We start from the raw sequence: 19,660 nt of genomic DNA on the forward strand, positions 1-19,660 counted from the left end.
CTGCGGTATTTACGAATAGTTACAATAAGATTAGAACATTATGTAGACTGGTGTATTTGTCCACCCACTGATAGATATATCACTATTGATTCTGTTATGAAATGAACACTTGCCTCATTGTTGATGTCCTTAATCTGAAAATCTTACGACAAAATTTGAAAATGTCGTTGTCGAAACAAATCCTAGCAACAAAATTCAGTTGATAGACGCTATTATCAATAACTAATTCCAGGTGATCAACAAGGAAGATCAGCAACATCTCGTGGGCTTTTGCTTAGGTTAAAAGGGACGTTCATCCGACAAAATACTGGTGTTAACTTCCTACAAAGTGAATGCAAAACCCTTAACAAATAAACATATTGAACTTCACGTTTTTAGTAACTCAAAAAGCAAGGTATTATTTTTATTCCTCAATTTTAGTATTTTGTAAGCCTGAATTTTAATTATCAAAATACAGACCCTGTGCGCACCACAACAAACATTATAGGTTGAACTACTGTATCTGAGAAAAATGTACCTACCAGAAACTAGTTACATTCAATCTTTCTGTAAGCGCCTATACTTTTACAATGTCTAGGTTTTAAAAATAAGTTAATTTATTCTCGTTAATAATTATTTCATACTTTTAATGTTTTCTGTTCAGTTTCATATCGGAGGTAATAAATTGAGTGCGTGAGGTGTGAAAATTACTATATTTCTTAAAATCTTCTAGAATTATGGCCACTAGTTGTTTTGAAAGGGGCTGCCTGGCCAAGGCGGTAAAGGCGTGCTCGGTTCGCGAGGGAAGGACGTGGGTTCGAATCCCCGTCAGAAAGTCGTAAAATTTAAGAAACGAGATTTCCACTTCTGGAGGTGCACATGGCCCTGAGGTACACTCAGCCTACACCAAAAATGAGCACTAGGTTAATTCATGGGGGCAAACGCGTCCGGGCGTAAAGCTAATCACTCTACCCCATCAAGTGCCGAGGTTAAGGATAGTGGAAGCCTTTACCTTCCACCACTCCAAGGGCCTTCATGGCCTGTACGAAGACGACTTTGCTTTGCTTTGTTAGTTATTTTGAAGTAACTAAACCTGTTGTATAACGTATACTAATACAGTTGTTCACACAGTGCGGATAGTGCAGTATTACGGCAGTTTTCCTAAGGGAGCTCTGGTATGTAGTGTGCGATGAACTGTTTTTATTGCCTCCCCGTGCGTCCGTCATCAAACAACATATTGTTATTACCTCAGCAAATTTAAGTATATTGCTGTACACATATTTTATTCACAATATAGAAAATGAGGTTCATTAAATGTGGCAAATTCTCAATTTTGGGATTTCGATGCAGTGTAATGTAGGCTTCGTATTTAGCAAAAAACATAAAATATTGTACCTTCATTTTTGTCATTTAATATATGATGATATTAAACTTAGAAGCCAAAAGCTAGTAGTGTAATGCACAAAGTAAACAACGTGTTTTCTCACTTTATTATAAGGGAACTCGTGACGGACTTAGAAAACAATGTTTTATGAAGTGTTGTAAAAGCTATAAATAAACAATAAAATGACAAACAAATCTGTAAAATCTTCCGAAAAGAAATTAACCCATCAAGGTTATTATTCAGACAATTTCGAGTTTTCAAATTAAAAAATTACAGCTGTCTTATTGGCAGTCAGTTACTGGAATTCACTCATTCTCCGATAAATTTACGAACAAAAGCAGTTCAAACTACCGAGGCTGTTTTAGTAATATTTTCGTACTGAGACATAAACAATACCTACACATCACGCACCAAAATACAACAAAAACAAACCTGTGGTGGAACAAAAACTTGGCCTGCAGATATTGTAGTGTCAAATGGTCAGCATACGACATGGTTTCCTTGACCAAGTTCTCTCACACGCCAGATAGCTACACAGTCGCTGTCTTCAAGCTGAGTCAATGTAGTTCCCTTGACTGGTCAGAATAGAACTTAGGACCTCCGTTTAAAATGCAGTCATTCAGCCACTTGAGCAATATGAGTGTAATGAAGGTACAGCATTACACAAAAGGCGGAATTTGCGAGATTAAAAGCAAAAAGTCGTCAAGCCTGCAAAAAAAGTGTCCGTTTGAACGAAATTATCATCAGAAGATAATATTGAAATTGCGAAGAAACTTTCATCTGGTGGGTTATGATTATTATTACACAACGAAAGAAAGATTGATAAGACACACGAAGTGAAGTAAATGTTTCTTGTTTGATGGTGTAGGTGTCTTAATATTATGTTTGTGTTAGACACCTTTTTATCTTACATACGCACTCTTAACAACACGACACTGAATAGCAGACCTTCTAACTTATTTTTTAATTCCTTATAATAACCATTTAACGTGCCTAATATGATCTGATCATATATTATGCTTGTTGTGTGTAAAGGGGCCTAATATCTAGGTCACCGGCCCCTCTGGTGTCTTTAACATTACTCTAGTGTAACAAGTCAGATAATAATGTAGCTGTGTCATAACGAACTAGGAAAATATTGAAGATCGGCTGGCATTTAAACGGTAAATATTAAAATGGTATATGTAAACGAGATTTATTTTCAGTTTAGCAAAGCACTGAACCTTCCCATATAATGATTGAAATTATAAATTAGTATATATGTTGCCTCAATATTCATACCTCAGGAAGATAATCAGAATATTTAAAAACCTGAGTGGGAACAAACGTGCATTACCCAAAACAACACTTGTCCAACACACAACTCACAGGTGCAATATTATCACTCATTTTAGTACGTGTCTTATCAATTAGAATGAACTGAAGTGTCAGATGAGAGAATTGGTATTCTCACACACGGTGCAATGCAAGGATCAGTTGTCATTCAGGTACACTGGAAGGTAGCCAATCAGTACAACGCCCGTATACGGCGTCCAGAGCCATACCTATACCTTGAAGGTACACCTTTCACCTACAACATAAATATCAACATTTGTTAATATATTAGACATAATCTACAATATAATTAAACAGGATTATTTTCATGAAGGCAAATGGACCGAATAAGACAATCGATGGTAATAATAATAATAATAATAAATTATTAATTAATAAATTAATTAATAAATAAATCAATTAAATAAATAAATAATAAATAAATAAATAAATAAATAAATAATAAATAAATAAATAAATAATAAATTAATAAATTATTAATAATAATAAATTATTTATTATTATTATTATTATTATTATTATTATTATTATTATTATTATTATTATTATTATTATTATTATTATTATTATTATAAAGAGAGGGTCAACTTACAGAAGACGGAGTTTATAACTAATACAAAAGAGGTTATTTCTACACTCCCACCAGGAAACTAAACCATAAGTAAAGTTCCTGTAGTCAAGTACTAAGGAGAGTGGTTCGCAGCAAGCAAGAGCGAAACTTTGGCAATGGACACCAAGTGCACCAAGTTAGAGAGGGACTATCATTTCTGTAAAAGCATCTACCCTCCCATTACCTTTCCAAGAATATAAAGCTGAAGCACTAAAACTCAGTAATAAGACTGCCTGTACTTCACGCCACCGAGCGCCTCTTGATGAGTCGAAAGTGCTCACTCAGGGAACTATAACTTAAAGAGAGGAATATAGTGAGGAGGATACTAAGACGCATAAGAGAGTAGGATGACACCTACAGGATCAGGCACAACACGAGCTCTATGAACATCAGGAAGACATAGTCACGTGTATGAGGAAACGGAGACTGACCTTCTACGGTCACATGGCCCGCCTGGAACCTTGCAGACTCACCAAAAGTATCCTCACAGTGACAAGTAGGGGAAAGGCTTCCAAGACCAAGTGGATCACCTCAGTAAAATCATATCTAGGAGGAACTACAAATCCCATTAGAGACCTCAGTACCGAGAGGCCATCCCACAGGGAGACGTTCTTCCCTTTGTCCCTCACAAGCAAAAAGAGTACAGAGACCACCAGACCTAAGTGGACGGATGGGAGAAAGCAGGCACACGTCGAAAAAATGAAAGCGTACTGGGCCAAGACAAAGCAGAAGACCCTATCTAGGATTTAACACGAGCCCCGTGGTCTATAGTAGGCAAAACGGAACCGAAAAATAAAAATAAATATTGTGAAAATTACAGGGAATCAAGCTTATGAGCCATGCCTTGGAACTGAGGGCAGACTAAGGGAAGAGACTCAAATAACGGAAAATCAAGTAGAGTTTATGTCTGCTAGAACCACAACTGACGCCATGTTCGCTTTCGAAACGTTGAAGAAAAAATACTGATTGTATAGGAAAGATCTTCATATGGTCCTCATAGATCCTGAGAAGGCCTACGATCGACTGCCACGTGATCTCCTCAGGAGGGCATTGAAAAGGAAATGAGTCTTTTATCAGCATATCAAACTGATTCAATATAAGTACCAAAGAAGCCAGATGAATGTGAGAAACCCATGTGGAACTACAGTTAATGTGGGCCTGCTAACCAAGGGTCAGCTCTCAGGCCATACCGTTTCTAGACTGGACTGTCACAGTTATATTTTGATTTATTAACCATTGTTTGAACAACATTTGATCATGATCCATATCCAATTGAAATAAATAGCAGATATACAAGAAACACACAAAAGAGCACCAGGCACATATGAAATTCTTACGTTCAAGAAGTACATACGTAACAAGTAAAACTGGATCGCTCATTGAAGGAGAGGTGGAGAACAAACCACTCGCCAGTAACAATGCTGTGAATGATGTCATATTCTCAAATCATCAGTCTTCAAACATTCATCACAGCATTAAGTGCTGATTTTTTGCCATTGTGACAAACCTAGCACTGTCTGGGAATGGCACTAGTAGATGCTGCAATTCAGAATGTTTTTCTTACAATTTGCTTTTACGTCGGACCGACACAGATACGCGTAGGTCTTAAGGTGACAGTGGGATAGGAGTGGGAAAGAAGTGACCGTGGCCTTAAGTAAGATACAGCCTCAGCATTTATCACCGTTAAGTCACTCTGGTGAAAGGGTTTGAAGCCAATGAATCAAAGATCATTTTGTTTCAATTACGAATATAAAGGCAATTATTTAACCATGTAAAATATGATTATCTGGATATTTAAAGTAGTATTATCCAATTTAACGAGTAGAGATGTTTCAATTTAAGTAAATCATCTCAAGTTAAAATAAAGTTATTAGACGAGAATGTGCGCAGTCAAGAATAAGGTGTGAATTGTAGTAGTGAATAATCCACGAATAGGGATATCATCCTAAAATTATCAGTGATCTTAAAGTCAAATCATGGCGTAATTAATCTTCAATTAGGCAATTGGCTAATTACCAATGTTAAATAATTTCTTAATTATTGGAGTCAGGACATAACTTGCCAGAAGTATGTTAATTAATGAGTGAAGCTAACAATAATAATTACCCTAGATTTGAGCAGTAATGCAAATAATCATTTACAACAAGAATTTAAACAAGTTATTCACCACGTAGTTGACTGAAATCCTGAGTTAGTACAAGTGAAGAAGTAGATAGAGTGAATTTTTTGTTAGGAAATAATTACGTCAGGACAACGTTTCCTCAATTATTTTGATTTTTGGAGCCAGTGGAGGCCTAATTTTGATTTTCTTATTTTCCCAGTGAATTATCTATTTCCTGCGGAACTGAAGAACAATTCCAGATCAATTGTACAGTCAGACCCAATATTGTCTACGTGAAATGTTAAATTTTGGGGTCAGCACGAATGTTTTGTAATTACATTTTAAAGATGGCGTATGTATAAAATGTAAAACTTGCGCTTTGAATTTGTTCTTTTGTGTGATCGTCAATCCTATCCATTTTAAATGCCTCTAATAGAAGGTCAGCCTGTGAACGATCCCCTTGGGATCTCTCGTGCACCGGCTGGGATAGTTCGGGGAAAAGGGGGCTATAGTATGACCACTCTAGGTCAATAGCTTCACTCCATTCTCGGGTCTTCCCATGAAAGTTTGTCTGTCCTAGACCATAGTCCACGAGAAGTTGTCTATCCTAGTCCATATTCCGACCTCTCTAGGTTAATTGCTTCACGTCATTATCGTCTCTTCTAGTGATAGGTTGACTAACATAATCCGTAGTCTGACCTCTTAAGTTCAATAGCTTCACTTCATTCTCGTCTCTTCCAATGAGAGATTTTCTTGTAGCAGCTGTGCAGAGAATATCTGCTACTGGAAATATCATGCCTAAGCGTGAAGCTCGTGGGCATGAACGTGATCATTGTGCAGAGGACCTCATATTAGAAGAACTTTCTTCAAAAGAATTGGCAGGATAACTCGCCAAATCGCGGCCGTGTTCAGCACCTGTCGGAGAGAAATTATGTAAATGAGTGCATCGTTAACTCGAAGTCATCTTTTACCACATTTCGTTCGCAGACGAAGCCTCGTTTACGAGGAGAAGCATTTTCAGTTTCCACAACATATATTTATGGTCGGAGAACAATCCCCATGTTATGGGACTTTCCCTCCACCAGGTTCGGTTTTCCAAGAATGTTTCGACAAGAATGTTGGTATTACCTTATGAACTGACTGCCATATCCTATCTGAAGTCTCTGGATGGCACTCGACCACTACTATAAGAAGATGTTCCACTCCATAGGCGACGGCACATGCGGTTCCAACACAATGGAGCAACCGGCATATAACCAACGCCGTACACCGCCACTTAGAAGCCATCTATACGCAGGGATGCATTGGGCGTTTGGGGCCTTTGGACTGGCCGGCTAGAAGCCCCAATCTAAACCAATTAAATTCTTTCTATTCGGGGGTACACAAAACGTAAGGTGTATCGCAGAGAAGTAGAAACCCTGCAAGAGCTCAAGGAACATGTCTTGGAAGATCCTCAGGACATCAGTGAAAATCACGATGTACTGAGGAGTGTTCAAGAAAATTTTCTCCGGAGGGGCGAGCATGTGTTACTGCCAGTGGTGGATACTTCGAACACCTGCTGCAAAAATGTGCACCATTTCCCGAAACCAGTCTGGTCGCGCGTGTGTGTGTGTGTGTGTGTGTGTGTGTGTGTGTGTGTATGGGTGTGGGTGTGTCACTCTCTGAAAGGTACACAAACGCATTGCCGATGTATTAAGTTTTTCTATAAAAATGAAGAGTACGCTTAGAGTTTTACGACAACTCTTCCTTTGCGATCATAAGCCTCGTAATCTGCATTTTTATGTGAAAACCAACCCATAGGACGTGACATTTCTTTTCGTAATTCCCACTTGCATTGAATTCATCCCGCGTGGTTTAAACCCAGACTGGCTTGGTGAGACACAAGCAGCAATGTCACTGTGATGTTTCTATTACACCCCATTTTATCCCATTTTCCCTGCGGGGTCATAGGTTTTAGGAGATTTGGCCGAGTTTTACGGTCGCATGCACTTTCTTGAAGCCAACTAACAAATTACAGGAGAAATACTACGTCTTAATGTGGTGGAGGTGAGAGTCGTGTATTGTTGTGTGCAGCGTACAAATATTTAAGACGACCGAAACAACCAGTTCCCCAGCCATAGGGATGTACTTGTTAATGCAATAATCCCTGACCTGGACCAAAATCGAACATGGCGCCCCAGGAACGGAAGATTAGTACGCCAGCCATTCAGCTATACAGCCGGAGAGTTGTGTTCTCTCTTGTGGTATTAGTTATGAACGTGCTGGGCTACCAAAGCAGCATGGCGCAGTTATCGACGGCTCGATATTCCGGTGAAATTGCTGCAATCGGGTGGTGAGTGGTTTGAATCCCATTACCAGCCGGCTTGAAATTAGAAAATAGGAGGCAGGAATAATCATCATTTGAAAAGCCAAAGTAACGCTTAATGGCATATGGCTGAAAAATTACCGAACGTCGGTTACGTTTGTTAGGATTAAAACGCCAAGTTACGCTCTGCACTGTCACAAAACACTGATAATGCATTAGTGTTAGTCGTTCCTAGAATACGCATAATGCTATTTTTGTTGACAACGGACGCTCGAGCGTGAAGAGACAAGAGCAAGCCGCAACCGGTTTAAGTACTTGAACATGTACCCCGGTTGCCTCATCAGTAGCTGCCGCCAGTGCGTTGAATTTCTTACATTTCCCTCGAGAACGATGCAAGCTACAGACCTAGAAACTTTCGAAACTGCGAGTCTCTCCCCAATACCTACTTGGGTTCATTTGGTGCATTCGTTACTTTCCATAATCTTCTTATTCTTCTTCTTTTTTACTCAATCGATTTTCTCACACCTTGTGGAGTCGTGGGTGCGAACTGTGCCGCACGTGTGGATTTGGCTCTGTTTCATGGCCAGACGCCAATGTTTTCACTATTGCGTGTTTCGCTAGCTAGTTGCTTTACGTCGCACCGACACAGATTGGTCTTATGGCGACTATGGGACAGGAAAGGGTTAGGAGTGGGAAGGAAGCGGCCGTGGCCTTAATTGAGGTACAGACCGAGCATTTGCCCGGTATGAAAATGGGAAACCACGGAAAACCATCTTCAGAGCTGCGTGTTTCTCTGTGTGTGGCGTGCTGTTTGAATATGAAGAGGAGAGTGTTGGGGCAAACAAAAACATCCAGTCCCCGAGCCAGAAGAATTAATCGCATACGAAAAAGTCCCCGACTGAGCCCGGAATTGAAGCCGGGACCCTATGACCCAAGGCCTCAACGCTGACCATTCAGCCAAGGAGTCGGAAGGTTTCTCTACACACTGTATATCGTCGTTGCCGGGACAAAACCTCCTATGTGATAATAATTTTGGAGATATACTGACCCGCAGCGCATAGATTATGAAGAGCGAGAATGCCTTAACCATATTCAGACAATATTGCACCTTAGACTACAGAACCTTACCGGCCAAAGTTCTAAGCTAAAATATTTCACATAGGAGGTTTCGTCCCGGCAACGACGATATGATTAAATACTTTTATAGATAAGCCATGGCAACTGCTTAATAGGAATATAAAGAGGAACGAATAATAAATTACATCAAATATTTAGCGCTTTAAATTACAAGATTAAATGACTTGGATGAATACTTCACCGCAAAAATACCACACTTGGTACTGAATAATATAACCACGGAGAGCTCGGCTTTACTCTCTTCAAAACTCTACTAAAAATACGCCTTAAATCAACATTTAGTTACCAAATTACTGGATACTGAGGCTGTTACTGGTAGCAAGTATGTTTGCGTGACTTTCCCACTTTATAACTCTCGTACTGCTAAAAAGCTTGTTAAAGACTCAATACTGGTTAGTAAACACTGTTTATTCGAGGTAGTTACTTCTAACGAGTGCGGCCGCGTTACGCTATTTAGGTACAAGCTCCCACTACCAGTGACTGTCAGCGCAGCAAGAGCGCTAAACCCTTACCTCATGGCTATTCCTGCAGTAATACCTTCCCTCAAGTGTACAGTGATATAACGGGCATTAAACTGCTGTTTACACGAAGTCCCCGGATAAACATGAAGTGTACACTCTACGAGCATATCACCCATGTGATGAAGTATTATTTTTAGTAGACAAATGTGTACAGCGTAATTACCAATTCTATTTGTGAAGCTGATGTATTCGCTGAGATTACATGAATGAAGCATTAAACAGGTACATGGTGGACTGTATGGAAACATTCTCTGCCCCAGAGTCATAGGTCAGACGGGACTACACGTAAAGGGGGTTTTCAGTCATTTTTTAACATGCACGGACGAATCTGTTGTTTAACAGCATCGTCCATGCCTGATATGGGACATAACGTAGTTTGGTGCATACAATAGTAATGGCAGAGAATACAAAGTAAAACCAATGTCACTGTCGAACAACAGAAATGTTCAATCTTGAATTGTTATTAAATATAGGGAAGATATACAATTTGTGAAACATTTCGAAGAGAGTTTCATTTTCTTATAATTTATATGAGGTGTTAGCCTATAATACCGTGAAATCCGTAAAACACTAAACCAAGCAAAACATACATAAAACTACGATTCGATCCAGCCCACTAAAATTAGGAACTGCGGTACTAGGAAGGAATAGGTCATGTGTATTGATTTTGGGGTCGGAAAACGGTGCCATTTCAGTACGTAATCGTTACTGGTTCCACGCCAACTGCCTTTCTCTATGACGCTCACCAGGTGAATCACTTATACCTTTCAAATGGGACCAAAATTTAATTAATAATCATAACAGTGGTTATGATGATACTGTTTGCTCATATGTATGTAGAGTACTTGGAAATTCTGAGTTAACTAGCTCAATGAATCAAAATCGTCGGGAAGTTGAATGAATAAACGTGTTTAACAGTTTCCAGCGTCTCACTGAAAAGGACAGTAACTCACCCAAGAAATCTAAAGGTTACTGAAAAATTTAGAAATTACTTGTGGTTTTCCGTCGTCATTATGTTCGATAAATCACCAGTGTTGACAAGCCTCGGGAAGTTGACTGCCTATAAATAAAGGTGCGTTTAAAGCGTAAAGTTGCATACTATCTTTTTTCTGTTGTCTAAAGCAATTGAATGACAGTAATACTCATCACGTATCGTTATCTGTTGCCAATGATGCGGTAGGTCTATATTGATTTAAGTCCTTGACCTTCTATACTTGTTGCTTATAACTTCGCTTAAACGGTGAGCTTTGACTCGTTCGGTGGAATTTTTCTTACGAATACTTTACAAAACTCTACGGTCTTATTTTACGGCCTGTATGAGTTCGGTGAGGAAGAAGACTTATGTTCAGAAAAAAAAAATTACCAGTATCTTTAAAATATTGTTAAGATCAGTGTGTGATAGTAAGGTACGGTATTGCAGATAATAACTGCATCAGAATACCATGCGTCGAAGGCACGATCTGTGAGACTTGTGAATAGTTACAAAAAATCATCGAAGTGTGTCGCTTTCTGAACTTGTTCGTACTTTTCTGTCGATAACTACAAATTGTATAAAATCGTCATCATCTTGAGTAGGTAAGGAAAAGAAGCCATAGTTTTCCATGTAATTTTGTTGTAAAAATTTAAAGATGGGGGGTAAGACTTCCCAGTGTTTTTGCAGAATTTAGGTACGGCTGATATATTCATTTGCACTTATCTTTACGACATGATAATACATAGGTACAATTATGGTAAGATATGAACAGTTTGTTTGAACTTACTCTGGAGGAGTTGCTTCAGGAGTGTTATTTTAGTCGTTTTCAAGGGATTAATACATGCTAAGTAGTACTGTTGTTCACTTGCTATTGACAATGCACAAGGTCAGATAAGGCCCGAGTCAGATGTAGTAAACACATCCTCATGTACACTCCCTGAGAGAGAACACAATATGCGTGCCCTATCAAAATTAAATTCGAGGGATTCGTTCTCGGCGAATTCATATAGCCAAATCTCCGGATAATTTGGTTATCATTATTTATTTATCAGGCTGAGGTAAGCTTTTCTTGCTAGTGGATTTACGTGGCACCGACACACATATGTGTTATGGCGACGATAGTATATGAAAAGGCTGGGAATTGGAAGGAAGCGGCCGTGGCCTTAATTAAGATGCAGCCCCATCATTTGCCTGGTGTGAAAATGGGAAACCACGGGAAGAGTACTTATAAAGATTTGTCGTTAGGATAGGGCCAAAGCCCTACGAGGATTAAATGTACCATGCCAGAAGTGTGTTCCCATTCTACGTTAGGGAGTGTAGAACAAATGAACACCTGCCTCTCGTATACAGTATATCCACATCGCGTGAGTTTATGTTTAGATTAGAACTCATCACTAAGCACAATACAGCTTAAATTTGACGATGATGGTGATAAGTTTTCATCATTCCACTCCTTAACCAGTGGCGGCTAGTGAGTTATTTAATTGAATGGATGTAAACGCTATTAAACTCTAACCCGTCTATCAGTTGTATCCAAAGAATGGTGCAACAGCCCTGAAAGTATATTGCCTTCCAAACGACCGTTGCTCAGCCCAAAGGCCTACAGATTACGAGGCATCGTGTGGTTGGCACGACGAATCCTCTCGGGCATTCCAAATAAGAATTATCAATTAAATAGCACGAAAAAATTAATGGACATTGTTTAACTATAGCTACATTAGACTAAATTAAAACACGAAACATTCCGGGAGTTCCCAATGCCACTGTCTCTTCGTGCCCCAAAGCATAAACTAACATTTCCCACAAATATTAAATAGGTTTACTAATAATGTAGCATTATTTAACCATTTATTCGCTCAAATATTGCGTTTTGCGTCCGTATGCGGAGTCGAATCGACACCATGTCTACTTTCGCAAGCATCGCCAATTCATTACTACTATATGCTTCTCACTCAGTCACTATGTTTGTAACTTTTCACCCAGGTGTGTTTTCTGAAACGTTGTCCAAAGTCCACCCAGGATAATTAACATTCATCAAGGAACAAGTATAATAAAGTACTGCCTTTCTAATATCAAACACACACACAACCAGCCAGTGTACTTATAAAGGGAAGGACTAAATTTTCATGTGTAGCCTACTCATTCTTGTTCTTACGCAATGTTTAAATTAGGCCATGGAGGTCCCAAACACTCCTTTCCTAATCTATACTCATGTCCATAACTTAAGGGATCTTCGAGATCCACGGGAAGAGACGGGGTACGGCGGTAATGTGAGCGCTGTCAAGAATTTGACTTGTGACACAATATCTCAGGTATACAGGAAAACCAGACATGGAGAGTTGTGGCACCGACCGCGTGTGGTGTCCCTCCACCGGTGGCATACAGAACGCCGATACAGGGTGTGATGAACACACATGGTAATACAGAATGCACAAGGGCTCCCCATACTCTGGGTCATGCCGTCCAACATGGCTTGCGGTTCCATTGCTGGACAAGTGCCCTTTGATGGAAGTGTGGTGACGGGTTAGGGCTGCAATTCTTCGGCCTAGAGCGCCCCATGCATGTTCAATCGGATTTAAGTCCGAAGAGCGAACTGGCCTGTCTAAACCTGTAACGTAGTCATGTTACAGGTACTCGTCAATTATTGTCGATCAGATGGAATCCATGTCCATATGTACCACGAATAAGCGCGCATAGAGATACGGGATATCATTCCTATAGAGAGCACCCGTCATAGTACCCCTAGGAACACCGGTGGTGGAGTGTGTGCTCTAAACATGATGATGATGCGAACAATTTTGCCGTCATATTGGCAGGGTTGCAACGTGGCCCAGGTGCGTGTCAGATGTACAGACGGTGAGAATCACTATCGAGGCTAAACCGCGGCTTATCCGTGAACATGACACTACACACTGTTCCTGGGTCAATCACGATGAGCAAGACACCACATTCGACGAGCCACGCAGTGATTTTGTGTGTGGGGAATGCACATGAGAGGTCGCCAAGCATACAAAGTAACCTCTTGAAGATACATGACCCATAGGCTGTTGTGAGGTCTCTGGCTGTGCTGGTGGGATGTCTTCGGGCATTTAAGACAAGATAATGATCCTGAGTCTGGACTGTAGCACGTCGTCGACCTTGCCCGTACTGCCCTCGAATGTTTCCACCCTGTTGGAATCCTCTCCACAGCCGTGGAATGACATAATGGGCGACATTTATCTCCTGGCCCATCTGGCGCTTACTGTGGCCGGCCTCTAACCTGCCGATGATCCGAGCACACGCTATGTCATCGAAATGTGGTCTCTGTGCCATCCAGCTTCTCTACGACTAGAATACTGTGTCTGAAGGCACACAACACGCAGTCAACACCGCTGTACTCAAAACCTCTGCCCACACTGACCGATTCAGGCACACTAATCAGTTTCGTACTGAATTTCCAGATTTATCACATGTTTTCGTGTTGTTCAGCGACAGTTTAGCCTGCAATCCCGCAACACCATCGCTGTGACACAATGCTTTCTCGTGGATTTCTTTTTTTCTTTTTCTTTCGATTTTTGTGTTGTTGGGGGAGAGTAAATGTTGAGTCCCAGGGCGAAAACTATGCCCTCTTACCCATCTGTTTCCCCGGGCTACCCGAGAAATCGGTAAACCTCTGTTTTTTTGCACTGACTGGGGAGAAAAACAATCTGACATAGAGGCGGTGTTTACCTCTAGCCAGAGCTGAAACACCTTCTTCGCTACGGAATTTTAGTATTTTATTGTGATTGAGGGGCGACCAAGCTTCTTAATATCTCGTAGATCTCGAAGATCTCTTAACTTATGGACATGAGCCACTACTACTAATACTCTTGTTCTACATCGTACCAAACAACAAATTTAGGTTGAATATTGAACTATTTACCATTTAATATAGTGTTAACCAAAAAACCAAACCCCATGGCGCAACAGCCCCGAAAGGCCATGGACTACCAACTGACAGCTGCTCAGCCCGAAGGCCTGAAGATTACGAGGTGACGTGTGGTCAGCACAACGAATCCTCCCGGCCGTTATTCTTGGCTTTCCAGACTGGGGCCGCCATCTCGCTGTCGGATAGCTCTTCAATTGTAATCACGATAGCTGAGTGGACCTCGAACCATCCCTCAGATTCAGTTAAAAATCCCTGACCTGGCCGGAAATCGGACCCGGGAACTCCGGGTAAGAGACAGGTACGCTAACCCTACACCACGGGGCCGGCAATATATTATTAACTGTATTTATTTTATAGGGATAAAGGCCTACTCGTACAATTGGCATTCTAGAATATACATTATTACCACCCAGAAATTAAACAAGGAATTAGCTGAATTTATCACGACTATATTTGTGCTGTTAGCATCACGTCCATTTGCTCTGCCCACATTCCCTTTCTCGCGCACAACTCTCTGCAGCCCAAAAACCAATTTCACTCAACCCGTCACTCCACCCAGCCAGCATACCATGGAGCTACTTTAAGGGCTGCGAGCTTGGAGTCTCACAGGCTGTCTGGAGTGATGCAGCTACCATCTACGGAGAACTAGTACGAAAAAGTGAGGAGAAATACATAAAGACAATGATTACTAAAGGACATAATGAGAAGGTTCCAAATCAACCACTGTGATGGAACAACGAAAACGGACAAATGCTAACTATGAATAGAAATATAATTATTATCCTATTCAGCAACCAGTGATATATTTTACATAAGAAATATCCCTAATTAATTCAATTATTTCGTGACTGGTGGATGTTCTAACATCAGGAGGGATCAGCTACAGACCCCAACATTAGCACACCACCACTGCTGTTAAGTACCGATTGATGGTGTATATACATTAACAAAATTGTTCGTAACTATCCAAACACCGAGGTTCAATTTTAATAACATGACTCTTGCGTGAATTTTACACAATGTGAAACGGAAGACGTGGTTTTCATTGCATTGCCATACATATAAGATGAACAGAATGGAACAATAACTTATGTGCCCTATCTCCGGCTTGAGTGGCTTTCTGTGTTCGTTTCGGAATTGGAACCAAGTTATTCAGTCATGTCTCGAGAAATAGCCATTTTACACATTATTCTAATATGTTATATTTGCAATGTTCTCAGCCCAATACAATATATGTGTCACCTATTACTTGGTCTGCAGGTACTTCAGATCTATCACCTACTACGGGGGCACATACAGCGTAAGTGGTGAAACAAATTGGCTCTTATTTTTTGTTATGTGATTTTAGTACATTAAACTCTTCTGTGTAGTTGCATGAAAGAATTACGTCAATATGTGCAATAGTTATTAAGTTATGGCCTAAAATATAATTTAAATCCCTGCAGACAACACGCCCCATTCTGCTGTCACATAGCTCGGAACGCACTCATGCCTTGTTTCCGAGTTTTTACTACAGGCATATTCATATAACTGATTTTCATATTACTTGCTCAGTTTCTCACACTTCCATGGCACCGGTAGTGTCATCTGCTTCCTTTTTTTATTGTATGTACCCACGCGTATGAAAGATCAGCTGTTTACCTGTATGAAAATGTGACTTCTGTTCATATAACCTAAATCTATTGTCTAGCGAATTGTGTTCTCAAGTGAAGCATGGGAAAGAGGAAATCTTCCTATACGAATAGTGGAGGGGGGACATGAGAAAGACTGTGGTAGTAACCATACGTGCACTGCTGGGATCGCTCTGTGGATAAACATAATCTGCGTTATGTAAACTACAATAGTGATGGCGACACAAAAATGTTAAAGTCTGTATCTGACCATCAACCATATGGACCTGATGTGGTAAGCACGAAACGAGAATGTGTTGGTCATGTACAGAAGAGAACAGGCATACGCCTCAAAAAATTAAAGCAGGATTGGAAGGGGAACATTTTTGATGGGAAGCCCCTTTCAGAAAGGAATCCTCCAACGGATGCTAGACTACCTTGACTGTTTACTATGGGAATGCTATCAGGGAAATGTGCAATTCTGTAAAGAGATGAGAAAGGCTATTTGGGCTGTATGGTATCACAAAGTATTCTCAGATGGCAAGCCATAACAAAATTTCCGCCCGAAGGTACCTAATTCTTGGTGCTCTTACCAAAATTTCATAGTGGAGGGTCAAGTTAAGGCTTACAAAGACAAAAATTGCATACCCTTTTCTATAATGGAGATTGTCAAAACTGTGCTTAAAGATTTAGTTAAATCAGAACTCCTCTAGAGGTGTGTATAGGAGGCCACACCGAGAATACTAATGAATCCTTCAACGCCAACATTTGGAGTATTTACCCAATAAACGGCTTTGCAGGGAATAAAGGGATAGGTATAGTAGTAAATGATGCTTTTATGACCTTGAATGATGGTATGCAGAGCAGATTGAAAGTTTGTGAAGAACTACAACTTGTTCCTGGAGAGTACTGACTCAACGAGTCACTTACAGCCTTAAAAGAGCTTAACAATCCATAAAGGAGGCAAGGAAAGTAATGAAAAAACTAAGGATGGAAGAAGCATCCCAGAGAAACTCACAAGAGGAAATTATGCATGCATCAGGGATGTTCTAGAGTTCATTCACTTCAGTTGTAAGTTTAATGCTCATTTGCCACAATTTGAATTTTTCAAAACGGTTTTCCTTGTAGCATGAACAGTTTTCAAGATATGAATATGAATGTCTTCTTGGCATCACTTTCTATTGTTCTAAAAAGTTAATTAATTTGCTAGTAATATCATGGGCAGATATTTTTAAATATTTCTTGAAAAATTATCTAAAACGTTATGACCAGAAGTTTTGTTTAAAAAGTAATACTTCAAATAAAATGTTTTGCAGGACTTAACTAATTTTGTTCCTCAATTAATCGGGAGTATACAAAATTAAAAAATTATGATCAGTCCAAAATTGTGGATGATATGAGGAAAACGGTTCTTGTGCGAAAAATCTGCAAAATTTGCAATGTCCATAAACATCCTTAAAATTTTAATTTTCTAAATATTGATAAATATATAGGTTTACAAGGACTTTGTATTCACGCATGCAAAAGTATATCTAAGAAAGCCCTATGGAAGCTGTAAAGATTGAAATTCAATGTTATCTATTTTAGTTTTGAGCTGTATGCGCCCCTTTTTATCTGCATCCGGTAGATAGTGGGTTCGAATCCTACTGTCGGCAGCGCTGAAGATGGTTTTCCGTGGTTTCCCATTTTCACACCAGGCAAATGCTGGGGCTGTACCTTAATTAAGGCCACGGCCGCTTCCTTCCCAGTCCTAGCCCTTTCCTGTCCCACCGTCGCCATAAAACCTATCTGTGTCGGTGCGATGTAAAGTCAATAGCAAAAAATGAGTTCAATAATAATAATAATAATAATAATAATAATAATAATAATAATAATGGACAACGGCTCTTGATGGTCAATTAACAGACACGCTCGCGTTCTACACTGACGTGGCAAATGTCATGGGATAGTCACCTAATAGCGTGTGGGGCCTCCTCTGACCCTGCGACCTACAGTGAGACGCCGTGGAAGTGAGTCGACAAGTCCCTGGTAGTCCTCTGGACGCAGCTGACACCAAATCCTTTGCAGAGCGGCCGCCAATGCTGGTCTGTTCGTGGGTGCATGATCCATGACACGGGGCCTGCGTTCCAGAACATCCCACATATGCTCGATAGGGTTCATATTGGGGCTGCTGGGTGGCCATGGCAGTCGTTCAACCTCCGCTGCGTGTTTCTGGAACCATTCCCGGGCGATGTGTGGGCGATGTGGCGGCGCGTTATCATCTTGAAACACCGCAGAACCGTCTGGGCGCTGGAAGGCCAAAAATGGGTGGATATGGTCTCCGGGCAGTTCAACATACCGCGTACCATTCAAAGTCTCCTCCAGAACAAATAGGGGGCTTATTCCATACCAGGAAAATGCACCCCAGACCATAACAGAGACACCAGCGCCCTGGACCACACCTTCGAGGCAGGCGGGATCCATCGCTTCATGTGGTCTGCGCCATAAACGGTGCCTCCCATCGGCGTGGTGCAGTTGAAATCGTGATTCGTCCGACCATATCACGTTACGCCATTGTTCCAGTGTCCATCCCTGGTGACTGGCGACAAATGCGCGTCGTTGTGCCCGATGACGTTGGGTTAACAATGGCACCCTCGTGCGGCGCCGGCTCCCATACCCCACAGAACCCATGTTCCTACGGATTGTTCACTGGGAGACGTGTCTAGCACGACCTGTGTTGAATTGAGCCGTGATTTGTTGCACGGTTGCCCGTCTGTCACTATTGACAATCCGTCTCATATGTCGCCGGTCACGGTCATCGAGGGTGGCTGGACGGCCGGTCGTTCGTCTGTTGTGGACAGTGACACCCGCATTCAACCATTCACGATACACCCTGGACACGGTTGATCGTGTGAAGCCGAATTCCTGCACCACTTCCTAAATCGCACTTCCCATCCGTCGGGCACCGATCACCATACCCCGTTCGAACGGTGTCAGTTCGCGACGACGTTCCATGTTACACCTGTCACATGCACAGCCACTGCTCACAAGGTCTCCTATACAACTGCCGCTGGCACAGGGGGCGTGTGGTGCGCAGACAACACACCTGAGCATCAGTGCTCCGCTATCCCATGACATTTGCTCAGTCAGTGTAATATCTGCACTTTTTCTATCAGATCACTTGTATAACCACCCCATCCGGCAATAAATACTACGTTTGGTACGTAACTGTTCTTGAACTAAACTGTATCAGTCAAACATATATTTAATAAATAATAGATAGCTTAACATTGTACTTTTAAAAGCAAGTTTGATATTGTTTGTTCTTTCAGATGTTACATGGGACTGGGATCAAATATAGAAAGAAAGATAAGAGGTATATGTAACTCCCCTACACAGAACAACATAGAATCATGGATATGTTTTGGGGATATATAGGCTATATGATATCGTATAGCTATTTCCAGCCGAGTGCAGCCCTTGTAAGGCAGACCATCCGATGAGGGTGGACGGCATCTGCCATTTGTAGGTAAATGCGTGTTATTGTGGTGGGGGATAGTGTTATGTGTGCTTTGTGAGTTGCAGGGATGTTGGGGACAGCACAAACACCCAGCCCCCAGGCCATTGAAATTAACCAATGAAGGTTAAAATCCCCGACCCGGCCGGGAATCGAACCTGAGACCATATGAACCGAATGCCAGTATTCTGACCATTCAGCCAACGAGTCGGACCTTTTGGGGATTAGAAGACGAGAGAGCAAGTACAAATTCTTTCGTTGTTCCCCTCTTAGTAGCCTCTTACGGCATGCAGGGGTACAGA

The 19,660-nt window shown here is 41.0% G+C and overlaps 1 protein-coding gene across 1 annotated transcript in view; it reads right to left on the reverse strand.

The window, feature by feature from the left end:
- Nucleotides 1–274: 274 nt before the first annotated feature.
- The window catches only part of CDase (neutral ceramidase), a 1,004,245-nt gene continuing 984,859 nt past the window's right edge, over nucleotides 275–19,660 (reverse strand). The window contains exon 15 of the mRNA XM_068225499.1: nucleotides 275–2,933. Coding sequence (XP_068081600.1) covers nucleotides 2,871–2,933 — 63 coding nt within the window. The 3' untranslated portion in view covers nucleotides 275–2,870. The remainder of the gene's footprint in view (nucleotides 2,934–19,660) is intronic.

Source organism: Anabrus simplex, chromosome 1, assembly GCF_040414725.1.
Source record: "Anabrus simplex isolate iqAnaSimp1 chromosome 1, ASM4041472v1, whole genome shotgun sequence".
NCBI lineage: Eukaryota > Metazoa > Arthropoda > Insecta > Orthoptera > Tettigoniidae > Anabrus > Anabrus simplex.